The 13349-nt window shown below is 33.1% G+C and overlaps 3 protein-coding genes across 8 annotated transcripts in view; all 3 read left to right on the top strand.

Annotated features, from left to right (window-relative positions):
- The first annotated feature begins 350 nt into the window (after positions 1 to 350).
- On the top strand, positions 351 to 6511 carry LOC118265092 (uncharacterized). Its single transcript, XM_050705709.1, has 17 exons — positions 351 to 479; positions 1064 to 1081; positions 1195 to 1215; positions 1362 to 1409; positions 1497 to 1541; positions 2072 to 2107; positions 2917 to 2934; positions 3300 to 3317; positions 3541 to 3558; positions 3749 to 3772; positions 4193 to 4219; positions 4595 to 4621; positions 4959 to 5129; positions 5417 to 5461; positions 5819 to 5881; positions 6114 to 6158; positions 6378 to 6511. The coding sequence occupies exons 1-16, from the start codon at positions 368 to 370 to the stop codon at positions 6116 to 6118; spliced, it is 696 nt and encodes a 231-aa protein (XP_050561666.1). The 5' UTR covers positions 351 to 367; the 3' UTR covers positions 6119 to 6158; positions 6378 to 6511.
- Positions 6512 to 7265: 754 nt separating this feature from the next.
- LOC118265360 (odorant receptor 85f-like) lies at positions 7266 to 9186 on the top strand. The gene is made up of 5 exons (XM_035578193.2): positions 7266 to 8086; positions 8357 to 8453; positions 8569 to 8673; positions 8894 to 9049; positions 9130 to 9186. The coding sequence occupies exons 1-5, from the start codon at positions 7266 to 7268 to the stop codon at positions 9184 to 9186; spliced, it is 1236 nt and encodes a 411-aa protein (XP_035434086.2).
- Positions 9187 to 11386: 2200 nt separating this feature from the next.
- The window catches only part of LOC118265093 (ribosome-binding protein 1), a 30783-nt gene continuing 28820 nt past the window's right edge, over positions 11387 to 13349 (top strand). For all 6 annotated transcript variants that reach the window (XM_050705987.1, XM_050705985.1, XM_050705988.1 and 3 more), the window contains exons 1-5: positions 11387 to 11462; positions 11729 to 11767; positions 12146 to 12202; positions 12420 to 12482; positions 12942 to 12995. In XM_050705987.1, coding sequence (XP_050561944.1) covers positions 11393 to 11462; positions 11729 to 11767; positions 12146 to 12202; positions 12420 to 12482; positions 12942 to 12995 — 283 coding nt within the window. In that variant the 5' untranslated portion in view covers positions 11387 to 11392. The remainder of the gene's footprint in view (positions 11463 to 11728; positions 11768 to 12145; positions 12203 to 12419; positions 12483 to 12941; positions 12996 to 13349) is intronic.

Below are 13349 nucleotides of genomic sequence, written 5' to 3'. Positions count from 1 at the left end.
CTGGTCGTTTACCGGCTTATACCTTAAAAAAAACAAGCATCTAACTCTATTAGTTTTGTTTGTATAAAAATATTGACATGCCGCTCTGTAGAAAGATATAGGTATAGAAAAATAAAACATTATTAAGAATCCTTAAGTCTTTACGATTCTGTTTAATATAATTTCCTTTTTAACATCAAAACCTGACAATGCCTCGATAAGCGATTATACACGTGTCACTAGGTAAGGTATCACTACAGTAATAAACCATTTTTTATCAAATACACGATTTCTATATAAAAAAATATTAAAATCAATAAAATTTTCTATAGTTTCACGTCGTAAATAAAGTGTAATTATCACTAATTTCTTGTATATAAAGGCTTGTATGTTTGAGACTGAACAGTATCGTTCAACACTCGAAATGAGAGCAGCACATACTATAGCCACTTGTTTCCTTTTCCTGGTACTATTAGTACCACGGAATGGGGTCCAGTCTAGTGAGTACACAGTTTTTTATTCATAACCTTTTTTTATATTTAATTTACTAATTATAAGAAAATATTAATTGCAAAGTTTTTCATTTATAACAATTGAAGTAGTGTTTGGTTAAAAGCTTATGTGCGCCGTACTCAGAGTCATTTAATAGTTACTTAACCCAGTCTTTAGCAATTGTTTTCAGAACAAAATCTTTACTAAGCGTAAGCGACAGTTTAAGCAATTATTAAATGCATTCAAGTATTCAAGTATTTATTGCATCCATAATGTACGTAGGTGTTAAAAAATACAGTATTTAGTCACAATTATGGACCCTGTCTCATAGTACGGCAGTTACAGTAATTTTCTATTTTTCATCAATAGTTATGTTTCATTATTCATTAAAGAATTTTCTACTTGACTGGGACTTCAAGAAAGTATTTATTTTTAATTGACTTCCCAAAAAGTCCCGAATCCTTCCGAATCCAAAGAACCTTCTCCGGTCCGGTAAAGTCGGAGGGTATGTTTTTTTTTTTTATTTCGAGCCTCGGTCTTGAGGCACTTGAAGAAATGTGAATTTATAATAATTTATGAATTTTATTTACAGATAATATTGACCTCCTCGGTGAGTACATGTTTTCTTTTTCAATAATAAATGTCAAATGAAAATTTTTCACTATTTTTATCTTGAGTTTGATATAAATAAGGATAACCAAATTAGTTTTTATTTGTTTTCAGGTCTCGGAAAAGCACTGGACAGTACGTAAACCAATAAATTAAATACTTACAAAGTATTTATTACATATTTTACCTAATAAGAAGATAATTTTAAATATGGTAGTGGTTAATATTGCATATTTTCCTATATTAATTCACGATTGTAAAATGTTTTAAACTGATTTCAGATTTGACTAAAAAGCAATTACAAGTGGTAGCCGGAATCAAAACCAAAAGTAAGATAATATGGCTCAATGTTTAATTCATAAGTACCTACTTAATTATTTTGGACAATATTCATATTTATGATTATTTCTTTACAGATGATACTGAACCCTCATACCAGCTTACTGAGACCAAGCCAGGAGGTATTAATATAAAATGGATCTACTTAATTAAGCTAAAACCTAATTTCCTTCACTATTTTTTATTATTATTTATTTTATTAAAAGGTACATGTTATGAACTTATAAACTAGTATGCAGTCCGACAAAACTATATATGTAGTTTGTCTGTCGGATCCAAGAGGTATATATTAGATAAATATTATGTATTAGTAGTAAATGTTTACACAGTAGTATAATGTATAGTAAATATATATAATATGTGTAGTATAATAAGTTTTATATAATCATATACATATTTATTTATATATATATATATATATATACATATATGACATAAATATTGATTGATAGAGATAGATAGCCTTTCTCTACATCACCAACAGCTCATAAACTGATACGGGCTGTTGGTGATGTGGAGGATGGCGAATAGCCATTAATTTAACAATAAGAGCAAGTGTTACAGGCTATCCAGAAGTGCCAGTACACTCCTGAACTCTGGGTTTGTCCTAAAGAAAAAGAAAAGAGAAATGACTGAATATAATATTTTTCAGGATCTTCAGGAGGCGGTGGTGGCTCACCAGGACAAGGTATATAATATCTATAAATATACTTATAATGAACTATGAACTTACATACAAAGCACTTAGTATAACACCCGTAGTGGCAGCCTTTTGTTTTACAAACAAAAATATTCATATTTTACTAGCTGACCCGGCAAACACCGTACCGCCTCAATAATTTTGTTCTCACCTTTTAAACCTTCTCTTGACTTTTTAAAAGACAAATAATGCAAGGCCAAAATTTGCCAAATCGGTCCAGACATTCTTGAGTTTTGAATAGCGAAATTAACGAACAGCTATTCGTTTTTATACACGAATATAAGATCATGAGGAGTATGTATGACGTAGGTACTATTAGTTTACATCCGACCTCCATATGATATAGGTAGACTACACGTTAGAACTTGTCACTTATCTAAAAATCGTACACAGGCGGTTCAGGTGGTAGCGGTTCGCAAACACCTTGTGATCAATCAGGTAAAGCTTTCATTCAATAGTTACTCAATTTTTAAGAGAATAATAGTAAGAAATAGTTTCTCTCTCTGGAGCGATAACCACCGCGCCGGTAGCTTGGGCCATGCTCTCGCTACTGGTCGACTCCCATTTTTATATTTTTAAATGTTATTTTATTTTGTCTTTTATTACTAGTATTTAAAAATGTAATTTATGAGCATTTTAAATACCTAGATATAATAACGGGTGATTTCAATATTTTTGTGGTTCCTTATGAATTTCGAATGTAAAATAATGAAAGGCTTTGGAATATGTGTAAAACGTTTGGAAGTATTTATATTACTCTTTTCAATTTTTGTCTGACCACCATGTTTCTTTTTCAGGCGGTGGTAGCCAGCCAGGTAAAAAATGCAATACATATGTATTATAACCAAAATACGGCAGATGTCACCTTCATCACCACACAAATTGAATTTCGTTTCATCTACATTATTTCTGATGATTGTTTTATGAATCACATATTTTTTTTATGGTCATGTTTTTTTAGGTGGTGGCAGTCCCAGCGGTGGTAAGCAAGGTAGATAATGCATCTTAATTATTATTAATTTAAAATCAAATATATAGAATAAAAAATTGTATAATAACAGGTTGTTTAGATACTCTTGTGGTTATGGAAATCGCATTTAAAATAATAAGAGGTTTTAGAACATGTGTAAACCCTTTTAAATTTTTGTCTGAACCTAATGTTTTTTCTTATGTTTTTCAGGCGGTGGTAGTCAACCAGGTATAAAATGCAATATATTGTGATCGTATTATGGCTAATGTCATCTTCATCACCAAAAATGCATCCTTATTATTATTTATTTATATAAACAAATATTTATAATCTTTGCATAATTTTATGTTTGGTAAGCTTATGTTGATTCCTTGTAACATTTTTCTTTTATGTGTAAAAATCTTATTTACTCTTTTGATTTTTTGTGTAACCCTAATGTTTTTTTTTTCAGGTGGTGGTAATAAACCAGGTAATAAATGCAGTATATTATGATCAGAATACGACTGATGTCGCCATCATCATAATTATTGTAGACATTGTATTCTATCTAACAGTGGTTTCACCTTCATCTCACTACTTCTTCTACTACTCATTAGTTTAATCTCTAAAATGTAGTACTATTTTACTTTAAATACTAAATAAATGATTATGGTTTTTAGGTGGTGGCAGTGGTGGTCAGCAAGGTAGATATATTATTGATTTATAAACTATTTAAATTATTTTGTCTCTATCTTCTTATGACGACAATTAGTTTCCAAATTACTAAGAAGTTTCTTTTCAGTACACTTTAATAGTCAGTCGTGAACATTTTATAAGTGTTTCTCACGTTTAATTTTTTTAGGTGGCAACAGTCCCAGTGGTCAACAAGGTGTATATTCTCATATTTTGTTTTCTGTTTTTTAACCTAAAGACCAATATTCTGATGCATTTTAAAAATTGCTCATTTAGAATTTTTTCTAAGCAATCCCATATATTAATCGCTTGCAATACAGTAGCTGACTTGATAAAATCAGTTTAGTACACTTTCATTGTAACTTATAATTAATTTTATGTATCATATTATATGCTTTTAAGTCCTTCTAACAATCATGTTTTGTTTCCAGGCGGTGGCATGCCCGGAGGTCAACAAGGTACATAGGATAGCAGTATCCTTACATGATAGATGATAGACAATTATCATAATAACTTGGCAGCTTATCCTATTTTTTCAACCTTACTGATGCATCGATAATCGTTTTCTTTTGATTACTCCAACTGTAAATAAGATTTGGGAAAAATATTATTTAGCTATCATTTTCAAAGTCAAAAGAACGGTTCGGGACACCGGGGTGGGTTTTCTTTAATAAGAGTCTGACAGTCCCTTTCGTCCTTGGGCGAGGCGAGAGGAAGTGTTAGACTCTGACTAAAAACCATCCCGTTCCTACTCCTGTTTTTCGAGCCGGAGCCCTGGTAGCCCGCTAGCGGCATATTTTATGAGTTAAAATCTTAATTTACGTCTTTTTCAGGTGGTAACAATCCCGGTGGACAGCAAGGTAACTGCATCATTACTGTTTGAAGAGACCTAGCTAGGCGACCTAATAAAAAAATAAACTTATTAGCTCACAATGTCTCCCTATACCTTTTTTGAGAAGGAGTGTCAGACTCTTACTGTCTAATAACCTCCCCGTTCCTACTCCTGGTTTTCGAGCCGGAGCCCCAGTGACCCGCTAGGCTTATAGGTTAAAATTCATTTTTAAAAAAGCTCTGATTATGATGGTATTAAGCATATATCTCTAGACGTAGGGTTTGAATTTTGTAATAATAAAATTATCTCTTTAAAGTCATTTCATCTTCAGTAGTGATTATTTCATGATTATTCTTTGATTTCAGGCGGTGGCAATTCCGGTGGAAAGCCCGGTGGCAATTCTGGTAGCAAGCCCGGTGGTAATTCTGGTAGCAAGCCCGGTGGCGGTTCAGGTGGCAAGCCCGGTAGCAAGCCCGGTGGCAATTCCGGTAGCAAGCCCGGTAGCAAGCCCGGTAGCAAGCCCGGCAATAAACCAGGTACATGAGGAGTCATCATCTGATCGATGACCATTCATATTAATTCTTCTTTTATTAATATAATCATTTATTTATTTATTTATTTTAGGCTTTGCAACAATAAGTACGCTATTACATTATAATTTGTACATTAATAACTTATGTCAAAGCGCCTCATCACTTAAAGAAAAGCACAGCATGCACTATCTTATACGCATATAATAAATGAAATCATTTAGAAAAAAAAATCCTAAGCTACCATAAACTCATAGATTTTAGCAAATTTTCTGACAATTATACTTTTTTAGGTAAAAGCCGTGGTAGTCCCAAGAATCCCTCATCTAGAAACCCAGGTACTATTTTTATAATATGAATATATAATAATTTATTTTCTCATCATCAATTTTACAGAGTCACATAAATATTAAACACATAGATAAAACGAAATATAGGGCCCAGCACTTTTTATTTGAGAAATATTTCTCAAAATAAAAGTTGACACATTTACACCGAAACTATGTCTTTAAAGGGACGTTATGTTTAAATATTGTTAATTATGTATATTGAAACTTTTAATTTATACTCGATTGAATTCCATAAGCTATAATTATAAGATACCATTTTCGGACAAACTATTTTTTTTTTTCGTTGCTAGCATTTTATAAAATTAGTATAGTATTATAGAAATGTATATATGTTCTCTGTTGTAGACAATGGTTCTGACGAGCAGAATGAGCAGTCGCAGTCTGTATACGTCACCCAATACCAGAAAGGTAAGAAAGAAAATTCATGTTAAAAAACCTGTATTTTTACTATTCTCAAACAAATGTCCGGAAGATTATAACCAATTTATGACTATGAAATATTTTATATATTACTAATTTAATTAATTTTAGGTAAGCCTGTTAAGACAGGCCAGTAGTTTAGTTTAGACAGCACGGTTGGCGCAGTGGCTGGGCATGAGCCATAATTTTTTTAATGAAATTCTACTACCTTTTGTTACAGGCTAATGATTACCTAGCAAACAAGATGTTCCCGATTCTAGAAATGGTAAATATAACCTCTTATATACTTACTACAATCTCTCTTATACATATACTATACTACAATCTAATCTAAATAAGTTTTAATTTATGAAAAGCTAACCTCTTATATACTACAGATTATATTCTAATTACAATTATTTACCTTCAAATGTACAACATTTTTTTTTCTTCTTTTTTATTGGCATGTAGATTTTAAATTAACCTCTGAAATTATTTGTTACAGGCAGCGGTATTCCAATTGATCAGCTATTTTAATCATTATAATATTATATGTCATACAAAACTTATTAGGCAAGAAATGTTCAATTGTTTTTATTCGAAAATTTTTATCTGGTTCAAATAAATAGATTTTGGCAATTTTTGTTTTTCATTTTTCGTAATAGTGTGTAGTACCTTATCTTAACATTATGAAAAGTTTTAATTATGTTATTAAGGCAGGATTTGTATCAAATATAATTATTTAAAAAAAGTAATCAACCTTCTTAATATGTAGTTAACCAATTGCTTGTTTCATAGTACTAGGAAAAGACTATTCCATTGAAAAACTTTGTTATTTGATCAAAACGTACTACTTTTCATTATTACAGAGCGTATTGGTCACTTAAATATGATCCCTTTTGATCCGAGGAAAGAACTAGTGATTTTAAACGTGATTGACACGGGATCATTTACACCAAACGATTTTGTCGCTTTATGTGTGGGAAAGCCATCCTTCAGCACAAATGCGCCGGCCGGAGTGATACCACGGCCTCACAGAAAATCGCCGTGAAACAACGCTTGCATTGTAAGAGTGAGGTTACCAGATGGCCAATTACTCCCCTTACCAATCACCGATTCCCCAAAAATCCTTAAATTCTTAACCCCCATAAGGCCGGCAACGCACTTTTAACTCCTCTGGTGATTGTTTACCATTAGATGATCCGTCAGCTCGTTTACCGGCTTATACCATAAAAAATTGCAGTTTCAAATTATTATTAACGTGGTCGTACCGTAGTCGAAAGGTATAAATGTATTAGCAACTATGTAAGTATGAAAGCCTTAGCCATTACTAGTAATAAGCTATCTATCAAGTTTTAATTCGCATTTGCTTAGAAAGGTCGTTTCTTTAACAATGGAGTACGAATACAAATCTTATGACGATTTAAAGCAAGACTTCTTGGCTGAAATGGACTTCATCGGTAAAATTGGTATCAAAATGTTCATTTATCCTTTCATTGGTCGATCCAGAATGATTACATACTGTTTCTATATCACCTACGGTCTCTTGTTCCTCACATCAGCTCAACTAATCGTCAGTCTCTGCATTATTTGTGTAAAGAACTTTGATTGGTTTGAGATCATCAACGTCGCCCCTAACATCGGAGTTTGCCTTATGATCCTAATCAAGTACAAGAAAATCAATGACAACAAAGAGATTTACGATGAAATCTTTAAACATTTCCGATTCGACTTATGGGAAGCAGTTTTTGATACCGAAAAACACAAGAAGATTCTGAATCGGTACACGCAGACTACAAGGTTGATCGTGCGATTTGAATTCTATTACACTATTGGTCTTGCTATAATAGTCGTTTTATTTCCAAGGATCATTATGATATACCAGAATGATATTCTTGGGAAGGAGAAACAGTACTTATATCCATTCGAGGGCTGGTATCCTTTTGACAAGATCGAATGGTACAACGCTGCGTACATATGGGAGAGTTTTATGACCACAGTTGTTATCTTCATTTACTTCTTTGTCAATATGCTTCATGTTTCTTTTACTCGATACATTTGCCTGGAATTGAAAATCCTTGGCAGTACCATGGAAGACCTTATTAATCATGATGATGTTGTCAAAATTAAGAAAGGCCGAGAACTTGCTAGAGTTCATAAGAATATTAGCAACAAATTAAAATTTATCATCAGTAAGCATCAGTTTTTGGCTAGGTAACCTAACATTTCTTTTATACTTTAAGGTCCGTACTCAAATACGGTATTACTTGATAGTTTTATTTGAAGTTGAGAAAAAATCAACTCGATAGATCATTATGAATGTGTGTACGCAAGCCAAGCCACTGTTGATGTGACTGAGCAGCTCATGCCATGGATTTTACTTGACAGTTTAGCTCTATCGGGTAATACCGTAAGTGAGTACTGACCTTCAGAAATGTCTTCATACAAAAGAGTATTGAATTAATGATAATGTTTGCTTTACAGAATTACGTCTGATTTAGATAAAGTACTGGGTGATGGAATGTTTCTAACATATATGTTTGGATCTGTATTCATCTGTTTAACGGCATTTACGGCTACAGTAACAACTTCTTTTTTAATTATTATGTTATCGGCTTACTCAACTTCTTTTTTATCAAACATTTTATCTATATTACTTTTGAATGTGTTATATCTTCTGTTAATTTCTTTTCCAGGTTGTAGATGACCTGTACAAATCTATGCGATACTTTTCTTTCTTCTGTTCTCTGCTTTTGGAAGTATTCTTCCAATGTATTATAGGACAACTTCTTATTGATCATGTATGTATTTTTTTTAATCTGTTCTAATTATCATCTACTGAAACGACAACTGGAGATTTCATCAAGTATTTAATTTTGAAAGCACACACTTAATACGTTATTTTTAATCATTTTTGTTTTTTGACGAGGCTTATGAGTGAGTGGGTGAGAGAGAGAGATGCTGCTTTTTAAAAAAATGGCATGGAAAAAATATATTAGGACATATCTTTGTATCTTTCAGAGTGACAAACTGGAGAAAGCAATATATTTTGCTGACTGGGTGTATGCTGATAATGCGACGAAGAAAATGTTGTTAATTTTCTTGATACGTTCTCAAAAACCTTTTGAATTCAGCGCCAAAGGGTACTTGACTATGAATCTGGATACTTTCAGTGGGGTTCGTTATGCTACAATTGAACCATTTACTTCGATTTTTACAGTGATATATAGTTGTCTATATTTTATTTTTATTTTCAGATCTGCAGCCTGTCCTACCAGTTTTTCAATTTACTACGCACTGCATATTCAGAATAATTGGACAAATAAATAATATTAATAAATACTTAAGTATAGTTAAACTAACATTAATAGTTTATAAATCGTGTGTTAGGTATGTAGTTACTTTCTACTTACTGCTTATGTAAATTCAATAAATGTTTATGCACTGACTCATAGATTTATTTTTTATTCCTAAATACCCTGCTAATTAATATTCAAAAGAAAATACCTTTTAAACGATCTCGACTTCCCCAGAACCACATATCATCATGCTGCTTACGATCTATTAATGAGTATTCCAATAACAAAAAAAAAAATTCTTCAACCTGAGGATTAAACCGTTAGACCTCATTAATTATTATGAGTTTACACACGTAACTGTTTGACGAGGAACTCGACTAGTTTCAAGCCATGCTAGAAGCTCATATTACGACGTAGCAGCGCGACAATCGTTTCACGAAAGTTATAATAAAATTACATGAGACCTATTGCTCATAAAGGCAAGCCAATTACTCAACACTAACCCAATTTACCCAAAACATACAAGCGAACTAAGTATATAATAATATAGTTATTACACAAAATACAATCCCATAAACACCTACATTACAAGAACTATACACGTAAAGGGGCTCAATGTGAGACCCTGTTATGAATATTTGTGAAGTGATTCTCGCGAAATAACGAGACTGAGTGAGCGAGGCTTGCCGTGCGGAATACGGCGCATATTGAAATCGACCCCATAAAGACAAGATGTGTACATTCATATCGAGAGAGTACGTGAAAAATAGGCGTATCGAGACCGTATACTGACTGCATAATATCATTTTCACTTTATAGAGAGAGAAATATTCAATTCTATTTCTGTTTTGTTAAAGTCAATTTTGGAAAGATGGAGGAAGTGAGTTCCATAATACGAATAGTAGGGTAGGTGATAATTCTAATGCAGTATTTTAGTGGCTACTGTTTACTCATCGTTTGCAACCAAAGTTTAATCTTTTCGATGTCATTAGTAACACTTATAATAAGTAATGGGCATGAGATATGTACCATTTCTTGAGATGGTGCTCAGCTGTGAGTTACCTAAGAGAATCGTAGGATAGGAGGACTTAGACATATGACTGCACGGTTGACGCGGTGGATAGGCAACTGGGTACTGATTTTTGCACGGAGCAACTCTTTGTGTGATCCTCAAATTGTTACTTCTCGGTTACGGTTACGGTCTGGGTGTGATGTGTATGTAAACTTGTAAACGCACCCACGACACAAGAGTAATTCCTATTGTGGGGCAACATTTATAAAAACGAATGAGGTATAAATTATATTACACCAAAATATATATAGGGGACGTGAAGTTCTTATCAAATAGTATCTATCACGATCGCTATAAAAATTGTTTACACTAAAATAATAGTAAAAAGATACACATGTCAATATTACACTAATAAAATACCCCAGTTTTGTTTGATGCGTCTGAAATCCTAAAATTAGTATGTTTCACATGTGTTTAAAACTGATAAATCATCATTGTCTGAATTAGGGATTGCAATCCAGCAGCATTTTCAATCCATCTGAATTTTTGCAAGATTAGCCCGAATCCAACTGGATCCTGTGCGGATCTAACAAATGCAGAATTAAGTTTATAACTATATTTGTTTATTTAATATTTTTGTTGCTCCTGGATTGCTGGATGCTGGCAATTACAATCCCTAGTCTAAAAAATATTCTTAAACATTTGTTATAGATTTTTTTAAAGGGGTAGGCCATCTGTAGACTACTTCCTTTCCTACTACCTTGGGTGAGGAATGAGAGAGCCAGGTTCTTACTGACTAAAAACCACCCCGTTCCTACTCCTGCTCGTCGAACCGGAGTCTCGGCAACCCATTAGGTCTTCCGCGGCTCCGTATCGTGCATCAGCCCTACTAGACCCCATCTGTGGTGGTCTGATAGTTCTATGAGGACGCGCAGTACGAGAGGCGGTATCCGCTATTTGTTATGGTCTATGAAACATTTTTATATGAAGAAATTTCAAAACGCCATGTCATACAGAAAAATAAAAAATCAAACTACGAATAATCGTTGCAGCAGTCCGTAAATTGATAAAACTTTAATAAAAAATAGAAACACATGTCAGATTTAATGAAGAAGAAAGTCACGATTTTATTTTTATAGCATTTTTATGTTTATTTTTACCTATATTAAGTGACCATTGCAAATTAGAATCAGTTCAGTCGGTAGAGAAATGGGTACGAGACACTGGACTTTAGTTATAGCACTCCTTCTGCCTTCCGGCTTATTGGGGAGTCCTACAGGTAAGTTCTTTACTATATTATTAAGTGTTTACAAAACTGAACCTTGCTTGAAAGTAAAAGTTTATATTTTTGATTAAATGTCTCCTTGGTCTATGAGATTTCGAAACCTAAAATGACGAAGTTGGGGGATTGGGATTCATTTTTCACTTGTTTTTGATTGTTTATTTGATCTTGCTATAATAATATGATGGATACTAAAAGTGTACGTTAAAATGTTCCTAAATGCGACCACATCATCTAAGTAAATAATAATTATATTCTTTTAGGCGATGATGCCACTGGTTCCGCTGCTCTGTCCACAACTGGTAATCTACCTTATACATACATACCCACATACATAATGTCTCCCCAAGAAAGACAGGCAAAGAAAGACAGACCTTATATTCTCTATGAATAAACTATTTACTTTTTTGTACCTATATGTAAGCGAAGCATAGAAATTTTTGTACGCGCAAATCTTCAGAATAGCTGCACCAATTCACATACTTTATAATTTATTTTGTCCACATCAGTTTTAATGTATTAAGAAGATCTAAAAATATAACTCCAACAAAAACGGAGCGGGTAGTTTACCTATACATTTTTTTTTTGCAATAGGCTTTGAAAATATTGAAGCAAATTGAATTAAAACCTTTTGTGATCACAAAAAAATATAGGAGATTATAAATTGACTTATTTTACAGTGGGACTTCGTGGTTTGGCTGAGTCAAATGCATATTCGACGTCTTTAACACATGGAGGTGAATAATTTGTTTTAATATTCATGTAATTCATTTTCATGATTTTATTTTGTTTTTATTACGAAGTAACACAGTAAGTTAAGTTACGCTTTTCCTAAACAAATAAATTGAATCTACAAATAATAAATAAGTTAGTTTTGAAAATGTTCTCCTGAAAACGTACTTTTTTTAATATCTACTTGGTAAATACTTGAGAAAATATTTTTAAACTGTACAGGGCGTGGAGGTGGCGGAGGTCTTGCTGAATCGGGCGCCTTTTCAAACATTTTAACACATGGAAGTAAGTAATGTTTGGAATAATGAAGTTAATAATGGATTAGATTTGAACTGTAGTTTTCTTTCTACATTTTTAATGGCAGATAAGAATACGATCTCGTGGTTGAGATTTTCAATAATGTTTTTAGTCCACGTAAACATTCTTACTGCCTCGTTAGTCGAGTGGTCGTAATTGCGACTGCCAGCCAAGGGGTCTCGGGTTCGAAACCCTTTCTTGACCCGGTGTACAAAGTATTACTGGGCTCTTTTCAGTTTTTCGAAAATTTCTCAGTAATAGAACGTAGTCTGCAATTGTCTCCGGTATATGGCAATAGGTTCACCCCCTAATACATGGAACTTAAGAATAACATAAATGGTAAAAAGTGGGTGTACATTGTATAGCGGCATTACGATAAAAGTCGTGACGTTGTGTAAAGACTTTAGTTATGTGAAGTTATAATTAATTATGTTTTTTTTTTCACAGGAGGTGGAGGGTTATCCACATCAGGTTCACGTTCAAGTTCTTTAACTCGCAGAGGTAAGTAGATTTATCGTTCTAAACCAATTAACATCTGAATAAAACAAAGAGACAATTCACTATTGAAAACCTAAGTTCTGTAAAGCAACATTGATACTTTTTATATCGAGATGTGATACCACGGTCTCATAGAAAAGAAGTATTAAACAATACTTGCATTGCCTACCGCTATATGAGGGAGGTTTTTGGAGGCCCAAATCTCACCCCAAAGTTACCAGGGCTCCGACTCAAAGCAGGAGAAGGAACGGAGAGGTTTATTCAGTAAGACTCTGACACTCCTTCTTGCTTCGCCCAACGCTGAAAAATTCATTGGATGATTTTGCCTTTATTCCCAATTCCTATTAGCAATGCTTT

Source organism: Spodoptera frugiperda, chromosome 28, assembly GCF_023101765.2.
Source record: "Spodoptera frugiperda isolate SF20-4 chromosome 28, AGI-APGP_CSIRO_Sfru_2.0, whole genome shotgun sequence".
NCBI lineage: Eukaryota > Metazoa > Arthropoda > Insecta > Lepidoptera > Noctuidae > Spodoptera > Spodoptera frugiperda.
Note: the sequence above shows the minus strand (reverse complement) of the source record. Positions and strands in the feature narration are given on the sequence as shown.